The 16,863-nt window shown below is 40.0% G+C and overlaps 1 protein-coding gene across 4 annotated transcripts in view; it reads right to left on the reverse strand.

Moving 5' to 3' along the window:
* Positions 1 to 16,863, reverse strand: part of PIBF1 (progesterone immunomodulatory binding factor 1) — a 148,050-nt gene that overhangs the window by 92,148 nt on the left and 39,039 nt on the right. For all 4 annotated transcript variants that reach the window (XM_084844848.1, XM_084844844.1, XM_084844846.1 and 1 more), the window contains exon 10: positions 9,671 to 9,769. In XM_084844848.1, the coding sequence (XP_084700974.1) occupies positions 9,671 to 9,769 (99 nt within the window). The remainder of the gene's footprint in view (positions 1 to 9,670; positions 9,770 to 16,863) is intronic.

Genomic DNA, 16,863 nt, shown 5'->3' on the forward strand with positions numbered 1-16,863 from the left:
TTCCTCAGCCAAGTTACTTATTTCTGAGCCTCATCAGTTCACCGTCTGCAAAATGGGTGCTGAAGCAGAAAACTGTGGGTTCAAAAGAGTGGTGTTGTATTTTGGAGCTCAGACCCCACTTCTGCCTTGTATTAGGTTCTTGGGCAAGTTAATTTTCTTTTAGTCTCACTAATCTGCCTTCTGGGAAATGGGTAGTTTGTGACTGGCCATATCTACCATGGCAGCCATTTTTTGAATGAACAAGCCCCCCATGGCAGCCCATGACACTCTGTCAAAGTTCCAAATGTGCCCACTGATACAAAAAGGTTGGGGACCACTGGTATAGACTAGTCTTTGACTATAAAGTAACAGAATTCTTCTATGGAGCAGATGAAGTAAGATGGCAAAATTGTCCAATCCTGTAGAGGTTGTTCTAATAAATGAGACAGGGGAATAAGAAGGAGGGAGAAAGTGCCAAGATTGTTCAGGATCAACAAACATGCACTAGTCTTTCAAAATGCAACTGGAGTTGCTCTGTAGACTGGCCACCAATAACTAAAGTTGTTCCTTCTCCAAAATCTAAGACAGTATAAATACAAATACATTATGTGATGGATATTATATCTGCATTGGAGACCTTTCTCCAGGTGCCTCAGCAATCAAGACATCAAGAGGATGACCAGAGGAAGAGGGCCTTATCAGCAATGATGGCCCCATATGAAGCTCCCTATCCACAGCTGCTCACCTGGTGCCTACGTGATGACAGGCCACAGGCCTTTTAGTTTGTCCACACTTTTAATTCATCTGTGCTGATGTTTTATACCACATTTTCATTTCCTTTTTCAAATAATATTTTTGTCATTTGCCATAGATTATTCACAAACACGGGCCAAAGGCTCAATTCTCTTGGTTCTAAGCTAATATTCTTTAGCAAGGTGGTATTAAAGACTCCTCTGTTAAATAAGAAAGGGGGTGCAAAATGCTCATACCAAATCTTGGTAGTCTTGTGTTTGGGATATCGTCACCTATCTGTATATAAATGTATCTCAAAGTGGCAGTTACCTGAATCACATGTCAGTGTGAAAGCTAGTTAGCTCACACCTCTTGTATGTTACCCCTTCATGGATCACTGCCTTGTTGTGGTGAAGGGGCTTGCGTAACTCAGTGAAGCCATAAGCTATGCCGTGCAGGGCCACCCAAGACGGACAGGTCATGCTGGAGAGTTCTGACAAAATGTGGTCCACTGGAGAAGGAAATGGCAACCCACTCCAGTATTCTTGCCAAGAAAACAAGGAACGTATCACAAGGCTAAAAGAGATGACACCAGAAGATGAGCCCCTCAGGTCGGAAGGTGTCCAATATACTACTGGGGAAGAGCAGAGGGAATTTTCAAGTAGCGCCAGAAAGAGTGAAGCGGCTGGGCCAAAGCCGAAAGGACACTCAGCTGTGGATGTGTCTGGTGGTGAAAAGAAAGTCCGATGCTGTAAAGAACAATATTGTTTAGGAACCTGGAATGTAAGGTCAATGAATCAAGGTAAGCTGGAGGTGGTCAAACATGAGATGGCAAGACTGAACATTGACATCTTGGGAATCAGCGAACTAAAATGGACAAACATGGGCAAATTTAATTCAGGTGACTATTATATCTACTACTCTGGGCAAGAATTCCTTAGAAGAAATGGAGTAGCACTCATAGTCAACAAAATGGTGGGAAAAGCAGTACTGGGGTACAATCTCAAAAATGACAGAATGATCTCAGTACAAATCCAAGGCAAACCATTCAACATCACAGTAATTCAAGTCTATGCCCCAACCACTGATGCCGAAGAAGCTGAGGTTCATCGGTTCTATGAAGACCTACAACACCTTGTAGAACTAACACCAAAAAAAGATGTCCTCTTCATCATAGGGGATTGGAATGCTAAAGTAGGAAGTCAGGAAATCACCGGGATAACAGGCAAGCGTAGCCTTGGTGTACAAAATGAAGCAGGACATTTAGAGTTTTGCCAAGAGAACACGCTGATCATAGCAAACACTCTTTTCCAACAGCACAAGAGACGACTCTACACATGGACATCACCAGATGGTCAATATGGAAATCAGATTGATTATGTCCTTTGCAGCCAAAGATGGAGAAGCTCTTTAAAGTCAGTAAAAACAAGACCTGGAGCTGACTGTGGCTCAGATCATGAGCTTCTTATTGCAAAATTTTGGCTTAAATTGAAGAACGTAGGGAAAACCACTAAACCAGTCAGGTATGACTTAAATCATATCCCTTATAAATATATAGTGGAGGTGAGGAATAGATTTAAGGGATTACACCTGATAGACAGAGTGCCTGAGGAATTATAGATGGAGGTCTGTAACATTGTTCAGGAGGCAGCAACTCAATCCATCCCAAAGAAAAAGAAATGCAAGAAAGCAAAGTGGCTGTCTGATGACGCTTTACAAGGAGCTGAGGAAAGAAGAGAAGCGAAAAGCAAGGGAGAAAGGAGAAGATATACCCAACTGAATGCAGAGTTCCAGAGAATAGCAAGGAGAGACAAGAAGGCCTTCTTAAATGAACAATGCAAAGAAATTGAGGAAAACAATACAATGGGAAAGACTAGACATCTTTTCAAGAAAATCGGAGATCTCAAGGGAACGTTTTGTGCAAAGACGGGCATGATAAAGGACAAAGAAGGCAGGGACCTAACAGAAGCAGATGAGATTAAGAAGAGGTGGAAAGAATACACAGAAGAACTATACAGGAAAAATCTTAATGTCCCTGATAGCCATGATAGTGTGGTCACTGAACTTGAGCCAGACATCCTAGAGAGTGAAGTCAAGTGGGCCTTAGGAAGCATTACTAACAACAAAGCTAGCGGAGATGACAGTCTTCCAGCTGAGCTATTTAAGATCCTAAAAGATGATGCTGTTAAAGTGCTGCACTCAATATGCCAACAAATTTGGAACACTCAACAGTGGCCACAAGACTGGAAAAGGACAGTTTACATTCCTGTTCCAAAGAAGGGCAACGCCAAAGAGTGTTCAAACTACCACACAATTGCACTCATTTCACATGCCAGCAAGGTTATGCTCAAAATTCTACAAGCTCAGCTTCAGCAGTATGTGAACCGAGAACTACCGGAAGTACAAGCTGGGTTTCGAAGAAGCAGAGGAACTAGAGATCAAATCGCCAACATTCGCTGCATCATGGAGAAAGCAAGAGAATTCCAGAAAAACGTCTATTTCTGCTTCATTGACTACGCTAAAGTCTTTGATTGTGTGGATCTCAACGAACTGTGGCAAATTCTTAAAGAGATGGGAGTACCAGACCACCTTACCTGTCTCCTGAGAAACCTGTGCGAGGGTCAAGAAGCAACAGTAAGAACCGGACATGGAACAACCGATTGGTTCAAAATTGGGAAAGGAGTACGACAAGGCTGTATATTGTTGCCCTGCTTATTTAATTCATATGCAGAGTACATCATGAGAAACGCCGGGTTGGATGAATCACAGGTCAGAAGTAAGATTGCCAGGAGAATTATCAACAACCTCAGATATGTAGACGATACCACCCTAATTGATGCTTTCGAACTGTGGTACTGGAGAAGACTCTTACAAGTCCCCTGGACTGCAGGGAGGTCAAATCAGTCAATCCTAAAGGAAATCAACCCTGACTGCTCATTGGAAGGACAGATACTGAAGCTGAATCTCAAACATTTTGGCCACCTAATGTGAAGAGAAAACTCTCTGGAAAAGACCCTGATGTTGGGAAAGATTGAAGGCAAAAGGAGAAGGGGACGGCAGAGGATGAGATGGCTAGATAGCATCACCAATGCAATTAATATGAACTTGAGCACACTCCAGGAGAGAGCAGAGGACAGGAAGGCCTGGCATGCTATGGTCCATGGGGTCACGAAGAGTCAGACACGACTGAATGTCTGAACAACAACAACAACAACTTGTATGTTAAAAAACAATAACCCACTGCAGGGTTAGCTAAAGAGTTTTAAGTGTAAGGAGCGTGTGCTTGAATTTTTGATAGTGAGACTTTTCAAATCACTCAAGATAGACTCTGTTTTTGTCCACTCAAATACTTGCAGGGAAATATTCTTGAGCCAGTTTCCCTTACTGGTATAGGCAGAAAGCCCACAAAGAGAAGCAGGGACTGCTTTATTTATGGAGACATTTTCCACAACAGATGTCCAAAAAAAACTGTTGAAGTCAAAAGGAGGAAAAAAACAGGTTTGGTCTCCCAAAGGAACAACTAATAGACAGGTTCCTGATGTTATTACATTCTCTAGCAGTTATAGAGAGTTTAGATGGAGCAGAGTCAGAGACTGCTGCTCCATCTACACTCCTACAGAAAATTTCCATGCTGCTAAAGCTATGCATTTATGTCCTATTAATAATATTGGACAGAGCCTCTTTCAGTCAAAAAGCCAGATACCACTTTATGGTAGAATAAAGGTAGGACAACTAGCACAGTATTGCCTTTTAAGAGTGCATGGATTTTTTTGTAACAATAAGATTCAGGTCAGACTGATTCACAAATAAATACTAGTTAGTTTAGTGATGGTCCCTAAGCCATCCTATCCCAGTGCCAGTATCACATTTTCATCATGGTGTGCTTAAAGGATCATCCAGTTTCACTCATAATTAAAAATATTTTCAAGTTCTAAGAAAGAGATATTCCATTCCTTTATGTTCCAGGTTTATGACTGTGTCTGTGCCATTTTCATAATATGTAAGTGTGCATATTTCCATGTAAAGCTATGGCTGAATACATGTGCTACATATCTACGACACTCTTATTGCTGGATGGTGCCAACTTTATTATGAAGCCAGATCACTCATAAAGTGGTCAACAGCTTGGATTGAGAGGTGTTTAGTATGAGCAGAAAAGCACTTCTGCTTGTGCAAAGGAGAAACAGACTCATGATTTCCACTGACACCCACCTCAGGCCCTGTGCACCGTATCTCACACCATTCTAGAGTCCCCCAACACACAGTGCTGGAGGCTGCATTGGGTTGGTATATTTCATACTGAAGACTTACAGTTTAGGAAGCATTCTTTCTTAATTAGTATTTTCCTTACATGGTTATCAACACAGTTTTTCCTTACCTGGCACTCATGATTCACCTTAGGCAATACTTTTGCAATTGCATAAGCATACAGAAAATACCTTTTCAGGCTGATGCAAGCTATTAATTGCTTCATACAGACAGAAATGCAGACTGTATTATTGAAACAGCAGATTCTTAAATCTTTTACTGATTTACTTTAAAATATGCAGAGTTACTATTTTATATATGGTACTGATCTGTATTTCATAAACAGGTACTGGACTCCAAAATTCAGTTTCCAATCTCCAAAAAGAATAAAGTTATAATAATTGTACTTGACTAGAAAATTAGGTGTTAGTTACACTCTTCATCAGAAGGTTTGCCAGAGGCATTTCTTAACTGCCAGTCAGGCTAGGCAACATTCCATATACTTTGTATAAACAAATATGTTTGAAAGTTTCAGATTATACCAACATGGGTAACTAAGGTCTGGTAAGCACAATACACTTTTTGTCTTTGTGATTAGTCTTGACCATCACAGGTATGCTCTCATACAGACAAATGTTATTTATTAATTTGAATGCACACCCTACTCTATCCTGTAGGATTAGGGTGGCTTAAAATAATTTAACACTTCTTCCCCTTGGTTTCTGCCCTCTCTTGCCATACCTTGCACAGACTAATAGCAATGAAACAAACTTGCAACAACATTTTCTCCCTCCCATTCTGTTCTACTTAAATGAATAACTGATGTGTGAATGAGGTGAACTACAATTGAAGGAGCTTGATGACAGCTGGAGACAGTAACCATAGTATATCAAATTCAACATAAGTGGACAATTGCGAAGAAAGTCTAACACAGTCACATTTTACTCCAAAAAGGGAAAATCTCAAAAAATGAGGAGACCAGTTAAAAGGAAGTTGAAAGAGGAAGTGAAGAGGGTCAAATCTCTTCAGAAAGCTTAGAAAAATATTCAAAATCATGATAATAGAAGTTCAGCTAAAATGTATTCTGCAGATCAGGAAAGGTACCACCAAGTCCAAAGGGATGCCGGCATGGTTAATGAGCAGATTCAAAGAAGCTAATTAAAGGCAAGAAGGTTTTCTTCAGAAAACAAGTTTTGCACAAATCAGAAAAAAGAACAGAAACATGCACAGAAAAAGAATGCAAGCGGACAATATGGAATGCAATAAATAAGTGAGGGAACATATTGCTGAAAACTTTGGGCAGGATCCAATCATGTCCTTGTGCGGGCAGCCAGGCCTGCCAGTCCCAGTCTTTGTGTAGCTGGCAGCCGCGATGTAGCCCTTCTGGGGCAAGCCCTGAAATGAACAGGAACACTAGTTTCGGGGCTTGCCTGGCTGCCCGCACAAGGGCACGATTGGATCCTGCCCACAAAGGCCAACAATACAAATTATTTAAATACATCAGGATCAGAAAATCAAATCAAGGAAGCATTTGGACTGCTGGATAACAAGGGAGTTAAAGGAGGATAAGGAGACTGGGGAAAAGCTGAATTGATTATTTGTGCCCGTTTTCACTGCAGAAAATACAGGGCAGATACTTGTGTCTGAACTGACTTTTTCAGGGAGTCTGAAGAGCTTAAGTAAACATGGGTGATAAGAGATAGGCCATATTCAGACCATCACAGTGGGGGAAGAAGCCATCGTGGCTGCTCCTCCTACCCCACGTATGCTGTGTGTGCAACTAACATTTGCATTATTCCCCACACTGCAGTGTGGGCTGGCCTGTCATCTGAACCCAGCGCATGGTGGCGGACGTGTTGTACCTACAATGTGCAACAGAGTTTGTAGGGTAGGTACCCCTGCCCTGGGTTTGGATGACATGCCAACCTGTGCTGCAGGGCGGGGAACAATGCAAATGGTGGTCGGCATGTGTGGGGAGAGCAGCCAAAATGCCCCCCCCCCGCTGTGATTGTCTGAACACAACCATAGAGTTCTAGATCTTATTGACAAATAAAACATTGACAAATCTCCAGTTCTAGATGGAAACCATTTGAGAGTTCTTAAAGATTTCAGATTAAAAATTGCTGATCTTCTATCTTCTATCAAAAATATGTAACTTCTCATTAAGATTCACCTCCCTACCTGATGATGGAGGGCAGCCAATCACCTGGTTTGCACAACACGGCCTGGTCATTTAATCCACTATGAGTCATGGTCTGTGCCTGGCACATATGGCCACCATTTTCAATGTGTAGAACCCAATCGGGGGAGATCAGGGGTTGCATCGTGTCATGCGAGCCTGGCCACTGTGCGTAATTCAAGCATTAAACAACCCTCGCATAACCTTCAATTAGTAGTAGGGTTATGTGAGGATTGTTTAACTCTCCAATAACCCATGATGTCTGGGTTTGCACGACACAGCGCAAACCCCAATTACCCTGATTGGGGGTTGCATATCCAAAATAGCAGCTGCGGTACATGCTGGGTAGTACATTGGGTGTAACACCCAATGGTGTTACCTTGGGCAAACCAATACATTTTTGAAAAGGGATCCAGGAGAACTTTTAGAGTTCTTTGAGAATGTTAGTAAGTATGTAGCTAGGGGTGAGCCAGCAGACACTGTATACGTTCAAAAAGTGGTTGTTACATGCTGTCACCAAATGCTCTTGAGAAAACTTAGCAGACATGGGACCAGAGGATAAGTCCCCAAGCATTAGTGACAAAGAAGAGGAAACAGAGAGTATCCAGTACTGCCCACTGCTAGGACAACGAGAACCTAGTGGTTCCTGAAGAAGCAGAAATTGGCAGAAACACTTGTTCCAGAACACGGCAGGTCAGCAGAGTTCACAGAAAGGAGCTCAGCTGATCTGTCCTGTTATGGAAAAGAGTGTTTCTGCCCATTTTCAGGGTTGCTTTAGGAAGCACGAGCTTTCTGTTGCATTAGCAGTTGGTCCTGTGGGCATAGCATAACTAGCAGAGGCGTAGCAGCAGTATTGGATACTGCCCAGAGAGTAGGAATAAATGGGCAGGTTTCACAATGGAGCAATGTAAGAAGTGTGGTTCCCCGATGACTGGTATTGGGACTAGTACTTTTAAATTTGTTCATAAGAGACCTAGAGTTAGGGGTGAGAAGGGAGGTGGCCAAGATTGCAAGGATATCTCCAAACTCAGTGAATGAAAAATAAAATAGCAAATAAAACTGCCAATACTGTAATTTCATACAATACAATTACAAATCTATGTTGCAACCGCACTTGGAATACAGTGTACAGTTCTGGCTGCCAATTCTAGAAAAGGTGCGGAACAGGGCAACCGAAATGATCAGGGGGCTGGGAGAATTCCCCTATAAGGAATGGTTACAACGTTAGGGGCTTTTTAGCTTAGAAAAAGGGCAAGTAAGGGGTGACATTATTGAGGCTGTATGGTGTGGAATAAAGTGGATAGGGAGAAGTCCATTTCCTTACTTGTTAAAACCTGGTTCAAGCAATTTTAACTGAAATGCTGATTTCAAATAAACAGCTAGGGGGCAAAGTTCACTAATATGTTAACTGTTTTAAAATGTGTTAATTTCATTTTGACCTAATTCTGTGGTCACATTCTAATACTTAGTTTATATTGTTTACTGCTATTCATTCAAGAAAGGTGTTGCAAGGTGTTGCATCCTAGGAAAAGCCTAAAGAGAAATGTACATATGTATATAATGTTTTGTATAATTATTTTTAAAACTTTCACATAAGCACAAAACTATCACAATTTTTCTGTCATTAAATTTCAAAATCGGTTTACTTTCACATCCAAAGCCGAGTGGAGTTAGTAACTAGTAAAAACTGCTATACTTTTATGATGCCACTAACAATCTCATGACAAGTATGAAAATGACTAATGATAAACCAAGAGCGTCTTGCCAAGTTCTTTCTCAAGAGAAAAGATATGCTCAATAGCATGACCACTATTACTTTGAAAAAAAAAACTGTACCACAGATTCCATTTTAACCCTAATATAGCAGACTTAAGAATGAAGCAATAAGTGACTTCTGACTTCCTATCGGGTTATAGTTTCCATCTGGGAAGCAGAGTGAGAAAAGGGGCTCTAAGACTGGAGGAGCTAAGAACAGGGAGTCATGCTTCTAACTAATGGAGAGAAGGAGAGGGCCAGCAGTTAACTGTCTAAAAAAACCCATTGTGGGGACAAATTAACAGTTGTGGTGCAAAGGGTCCATACTGCCAATAAACAGATTGTTCCAAAGCTTAGTATAGGTGCCAAAGGAAATCTCTAATCTTTGCTAATGCATTCAAGATGCCAATACAGACAACTACCACATTATGGTTTAGGCAAAGTTATACATTTGTTGGAAACTTTGGTTTCCACCCCGCTATATTTTGGAATAGTTTATTAGAAACTTGGCATTTCTAGGTCTGCACTCCAGTAACAATTTGTATTGGCTCTTTCAGCTTATCAGAACTCAGAATATGAAAACCTGGACAGGGTGAAAGGAGAACTTGAAATTCTAAAGCAGAGTAGCAATTATGGGCAAGTAGCGCCAGCTGTCAATGGATTAAAAAAAAAGAAAAGAAACAGAAAATCCCAAACTTTAGCTGTATTTGTCCAAATATTTAAATTTCGTCTTTTAAAAGTATACATGTAAGGAAAAAGAAAGGTGAAAGTACTTACTGTTCTAAAAGCTGTTCATGTTTTCCTAAAGCATCTTTTTCAGCTGCAACAGCTCTCTCTTTTTCAGTCACAGCATTATCTCTAGCTTCTCTTAAATTTCTGAAATTTAAAATTATTGCATAAGTAAACATTTTTATTCTCAAGAACATACTCGCAAATACATTATCGTCCAGTTTGTCTGGAATTGATCTCTAACATGGCATAATTTGATGACACGAATACACTTTTATTTTCATGCTCCAGCCACCTCTCCCCCTCAAAGTTTCATTTAAACTTTCAGTCCATACTTAGATACTTTTGTCAAAACACACCTGCCTACTCTCTCTCCCTCTATATTCACACACTCACACACACAGACAGAAGGCAGGGAGTCTGATGGAAAGCAGACTCGTAAGAGGGGCTTAAAGGCAGGAAGAACTAAGACCAGGGACCCAAAGGACAAAGGAAGTGCGTGGTAGAGGGAGACTGATATCAGGGGTTTGAGCATTTCCACCTGTCTCACCCCCCCTTGGAACCTGATGGGGCCTGCTCCCTAGGCATGGGGGAGGGTGTGCTTGGTGGAGAGAGACTGCCATCAAGGGGCTGAGCATTTCTGCCTGTCTCACCACACCACTTTGGAGTATGGTGGAGCCTGCTGCCTCGGGCTGGGTGCTGGAAGCGGGTGCTTGGTGGGGAAAAACAAAGTAATGTTGAGGCTTTGAGTGTTTGTGGGAATTACAGGGGGTGGCAGTGGTTTTTGCTTCCCCAAATGGGGGTGGGGACCTGTGGGGATGGCTACGAACCAGTGTTTGTAGGCTAACTGTGTAGAAACTCCTGTTGCCTTTCTTGAACAGAGTTATTTATTCTTGTAAGGAATGATATTTATATTTGTATGTTACACTTTATTCTCTGTCTTGTTTAGTGCTAAGATACTGGATTAGGTTAATTTATTTCTATTGTTCTATTTGATATTGTATTTTATATATTTATTGACCAACACTATGGTTGTTTGTAATTGTTCCTATTGTATTTTTTGAACACAGCTGCTACATTTACTGCTGTTCATTTGATATGTTGTAAATTATATTTACTGCTGTTCGTTTGTTATACTGTGAGCCCCTTTGGGCACACTTCTGCGGAAAAGCAGTATACAAATAAATAAATGATGACAGATGATGACAGAGTTAGTGGGGCTAGTAAGCAGGATCTGAGGGAAGGCCGAGTGGAGATGGCGCTGCTGCAGAGTGGACCACATGATTTGGGTTTAGGGGTGCAGCCTATCTTGGAAGAGGTTACATTTCCCCTAAAAGATCAGACCCATAGTTTGGGTGTGCTCCTTGACCCAGAGCTCCTGTTGGATGTGCAGGTGGCGTTGGTGGAAAGGAACAACTTTTTCCATCTCCAGCTGGTACGCCAGCAACAACCTTACCTGATGAAAGAGGATTTCACCACAGTCACTCATGCCCCAGTTACCTCCAGGTTAGACTACCATAACATGCACCATGTGGGGCTGCGCTTGAAAAATGTTGAGAAACTGCAACTAGTGCAAAAAGCTGCTGCCAGGATATTGACGGCAGTAAGCAGCTCTTAAAACAGCTCTTTTCCAGGAAGGCTTCCTTAGTTAACCAACCTTGGTTTTATTGTTGCTTTGTTGTTATTTTTTAAAGAATAATGTTAATATGTTTCTTTTTTATCTTTTGTTCATTTTATCTTTTGTTGTTCACTGCTTCAGAATCTGTTTAGCGGTATACAAATGTTGTAAATAAATAAAATAATGTATTATGCCTGTTTTGTTTGATCTAGGCTAGGTGTCAATTTGTTTCAAGGCCCGATGCAAGGTTCTGGTTTTAAATTTTAAAGCCCTAAATGGCATAGGACCTGGGTACCTTAAGAACTGCCTATTTCCATATGCATTTCCCTGCACACTCCACCCACCATCTGAGACCCTGCTCCAAATTCCTCAGATGTTTGAGGCATGGTGGACAGTAAAAAGAAGTGGTGGTACCCACCATGTAGAATGCCCTTCCAGTTGAGATTCACCAAACCCCAACACTTTATGGTTTATGGTATTTGGACAAACCTGGTTGTTTAAGGCAGACCATTAGCTGAAAAAGTTTGCTCTCCTTGTGATGAATATGTTAAGGCCTTTCTCTTCACTTTGGTTTTGGGGCTTTGGAGTTGCTGTCATTGGTGAGTTTAGATTTTTATTTTTGTTATGATGTTGGTGTTTTCTAATGGTTGTTTATTGGATTTTGTGGATTTGGTTTTATTATATGTATATTTTATTGCTGTCACCTGCTTTGATTTTTTTTTTTTTTTAAAGGCGGGATATACATTTTAAAATCACCAGGAAGGAAAAGATGATAAAGCACCACTGGGTATGGTCTATAATACTTGTTTATTCGTTGTACAAATATCTAAAGCTGCTTTGATTTTTTAAGAAGGTGGGATATACATTTTAAAATAAATAAACATATAAATATGGTCAGCAGCCTGAGGGAAAGAATGTGCAGTATCTAGTACTGGTGATCCACCTCTGCTAGTTTCATTGTGTTCGTGGGACCTACCACTAGAGCTACACAAACTAGCACTTCTTAAAGCAGTCCTGGAAATGAGCAAAAACACTTTTTCCGGAATAGGGCAGTGGAAACAAGTCAGCTCCGCTGACCTGCCCCATTTTGGAAACAAGTGTTTCTGCTTGCTTCTGCAATCGCTAGCTGTGGCACTGGATACTGTCCAGTGCCAGAACAGTTGGGAGAGCCGGGGGCTGGGAAAAATGCAGGTTCTAGTGACAAAAAGTGGAGGCCAGAGAAAGAAAAATTTGTCTATAAATTTCTAGTTTATTACATTTATAGTGCAATCCGATGTATGTGTAATGAGAAGTAAGTCCCACTGCGTTCAATGGGTCTTATTCCGAGGTAAGTGTGTATAGGACTATATACTTAGTCGCCATTTATAATATAAGAACTGCTGTGAAGATCATATCAATGTCCACCATTTTGTTCCAGCCTCTGGAAGCTCACAAGTAGGGCATGGAGGCAACGGCCCTCTCCTGTTCTCTGCAGTCAAAGGTATAGCACCTCTGTACATGAAGGTTCTGTTTACCTATTATGGGGTAGTGCCCAGCGTTCGTCTAACACAGAGTAGACCCACTGAAAGAACTAACTTGACTCATTCATTTCAATGGGTCTACTCTATGCAGGGCTAATACTGGATACTACGCATCGTAATTACCAATTAATAAGACTCTGTAAATATATCTATTATTAATTTCTCTTATTTCTTAAATCCACCTTTACTTGATTTTTGTCAATAAAGATTACTTCTGTCTATAACTTCTCTCCCTGCTCATAGCAGATAATCTTGTAGACTTCTGGTGCCTGATGTACTCTTATTTTCTTCTGCAATATAACAAATGTGGTGTGAAAAGAAATAGAATGCAGAGTTTGACCCTGAATACAAGCCTGAATTGTAAACATCCTGAGATGTAATCTGTATCTGTGTGTGAGTTTAGAACACTATGAAATGTGAAAAGGTCAACATTCTAAACCAGTCCATGTCATGTGAATAGCCCACACCAGGAAGGGGAGGTGTGAACGGAGAGTGAATGGTGTTATTGCAGGAGGGCCAGATGAGGGTGCTCTGGTATGTGCTGAAGATTGCCAAAGTACCAGTTGTGGACATGGGCCAATAAAAGAGGAGTATCTGCAGATGTTCTGATAACAAGGACAGCACTTTATGATTATGGAAATGTTGGGGAGTCGGAAGGAGGTGCCTGGCTGTCCAGAGCAAATGTCAATCTTATCAACAAGGAACATACTGAACCGCTCTTTGATCTCATGAGCCCCAACGAGGGAAAAAGAGTATAAAACCCCTGAATCTGCCATTGTTTGGGAGGGGCGTGGTTGCATCTGGATCATTTGTATGTGCACATACCAACAGTACCCTTGATCCACGGGACACGTATTAAGTGCTCTGGCCAAGTACTTCATAGCGTTGTGGTGAGTATGCATTGGGTAAAATCAAGGGAGAGGATTTTACTGTCCAGGGCTTAGATAGGGCACAGCTATCTTTGTTCTGTTATACTTAACCGTTTGGTTTAGGATATAAGACAGCACGCTTAGGCTTGGGCCTGGCTGACACTGTATCACCTTTGCCTCAGTGGGCCATTTGCGGCAGTTGGACCGATCTGGAACTGAGCAACAAACAGGGGCTAACTGTATATTTAGTCACTTAATGCACCACATTTGGGTAACTAAGTTTCTACCTTAAGAGGCGTGTAACCTCTTAAGCCTCAGAGAAGCATGCAACTTCTTGAGGATTGTTGGTTTGGGGCTCTAATCTAAGAGGCGTTCCACCTCTTGAGATTCAGAGGGCTTGAAACTCTTTGAGATTTCTTTGTAACTAAGTTTGTGCCTGAGAGGTGTGTGACCTCTTCAGCCTCAGAGAGTGTACAACTCACTGGGGAGGTTCTACTTTTGCTTATTTCTTTTATTTCAATAAATCTCCTTTTCTTTCATCTACATTGGTTGTTTGCATGTTCTTCTCCTCCTCATAAGATCCCAAACCTCTCAGCCTGATCAACTGAGTGGTCCTGGGTAAATTAAATCCATATTTCACAGTATATTTACACTAAATTTATGTTTATAACAAACAATATTCATTTATTTCATGAAGATGTACTTTAACATGGAAGCTGTACACAGATTTCAGCTTTGAAGTTTCATTGTTTTTGTTCAGAAGGGTAAATGCTGCATTAAGGACTACTATTTTTAGATCAAAAAGCATTTCTCATTTAGCTGTAAGGCTTTTAGCTTGAAAACATTAGGCTCAATTCTCACATTACTTTTTGATGTGGATACTTCTTCACAAGGTGACTTCTACCATACCAGTGCCATACAGTAAATATTTCATGTGAATGTTGTTTGCTCTGATGTGGCATGCCAGATTTCACCATATTGAACAATAATCAAATGAAATATGTCCCATGGCAAAGAGATGTGTTTTTAGATGGACTGAGCAAAAAAGTAACCATACAAAAATAGTACTGGGTCTAAATCATCTGAGCCCAAGTTTTATATTCTTCCCCATCCCCAAATGCTTAACTTGCCTTAATTCGTTTCCTAGAGTAATCTGACACAACATTATCTGAGCTGATAAGATAGTGTCATTGAGTCAGAATTCCTCTGTTACTATATTGATTCTCTTATGTTCCTTTGATTGGCCGGTGTCTACTAGATATTCTTTAAGAAATTATAAAATGAGAAAGAATTGAAACTAGGCCTGCACGACTCGCGATAACTGAGGCCAATGTGTATGTGTAGCAGCTCACTAGGGGCTTGATATAGTTCCTGATTTTGTTGCATACCCGAGACTTCAAAAACAGAGAGGGCATCGCTGGGAGTCCACAGTAAATGGCCAATGGCCTGCCTGCAGCTTAGTGGGTCTCACATTGTGAAGTAGCACAGGAATAATTTTAATTTACCCATAAATATAAAGTATGGGTACCTATACTATAAAATACCTATGAAGATCTGAGAGAGTTTTGATCTGGTAAGATTTTCATGCTGAATAGGGAAAAGGTTCCCAAGCCACTACAAGTATTCTCCAGATCCATCTTTTGAGAGATCAAGAAGAATTGTGCAGTGATAAAACTTCCTTGGCAGCCTTATTTATATCAAGAACATAAAGAACCATCAGATCTTGGCAGCAGATATGTCACTTAATGTAAAATACTGGCCTCTATTTCTTTTTTGGTGACAACATTGGTTAACATAGACTTTAAAGTGCTCTGTAATGTATTCTTTAGTTGAGTAATGTCAAGTGTCTATTATAAAAATACACCTTAATTGTGTAAGGAAGTGTGTATAACATGGATTACAAAATTGAAGTATCTGGTATCTCCTCAGAATTAATGGATATATTCATAAACAAAATTGACCAAAAATTACTAAGGAACAAAAACAAATGATGAATGGCCCAATAACAGAAAATGAAATGGTGGAAGCAATAAAAAAAATTAAATTGGGAAAAACTCCAGGACCAGATGGAATATCAGGATTATATTATAAGAAGTGTGAAGAAGAAATTTTACAACTGTTGAAAAATATGATGAACAATATTTTAGAAAACGGGGAGATACCGGAAACATAGAAAACAGCATATATAACATTAATACCTAAGGAAGGACAGGATTTAACCTCGACAAAAACTACAGACCAATCTCATTATTAAACAATGATTATAAGATACTTGCAACAATTTTGGCAGAAAGGCTCAAGAAAATATTGCAGGAGTTTTATATGAGGACCAAAGTGGTTCTTACCAAGGAGACAGATGAGAGATAATGTAAGAACGGTCTTGAATATGGTGGAATATTTGGAAAAAATCCAGAAAAACAAGCAGCTCTGATCTTTTTAGATGCAGAGAAAGCATTTGATAATATCAATTGGAAATTTTTAATCAAGACTTTAGAAGAACTGGACTTTTGAGAAAACTTTATAAAATTGGTGAAATCAGTATACACCGATCAAAAGGCTCAAATAATTATAAATGGGGATCTGACTAAACCTTGTGAGATACAAAGAGGAACAAGAAAGGTTGCCCATTGTCACCGCTATTGTTTATATTGGTTCTAGAATTATTGAACAGAGATATAAGACAAGATGATCGAATTACTGGAATAAAGATTAAAAAGAAGAAATATAAGCTGAAGGCTTTTGCAGATGACTTGGTGATTATGTTGGAAGAACCTTTAAAGGGAATTGAAATTTTAATGAAAAAATTAAAAGAATTTGGAGTAGTGGCAGGGTTCAAAGTTAATAAACAGAAAACAAATTTTTTAACAAGGAATATGAATGTTCAAGAAAAAAAAAAGTTGATGGATAAGACTGGCATCCAAATTGAAAAGAAAGTAAAATATTTGGGAGTCCTTTTGACAAATATGAATTGTATGCTTTTTCAAAATAACTATGTTAAAGTGTGGAATGAAATTAAACAAGACCTATTAAAATGGGAAAAATTACAACTATCACTTTTGGGAAGAATTGCAACAATCAAAATGAATGTATTACCTAGAATGTTACTCTTGTTTCAAATGATACCCATTATTACATCGGATTTACCTTTTAAGCAGTGGCAGACAGATATAATGAAGTTTATATGGCAAGCAAAAAACCCCAAGAGTTAAAATAAAAAATGTACAAGATTCAAAG

This window comes from Heloderma suspectum, chromosome 3, assembly GCF_057233095.1.
Source record: "Heloderma suspectum isolate Gila_16-S chromosome 3, 16-S_ref, whole genome shotgun sequence".
Taxonomy (NCBI): Eukaryota; Metazoa; Chordata; class Lepidosauria; order Squamata; family Helodermatidae; genus Heloderma; species Heloderma suspectum.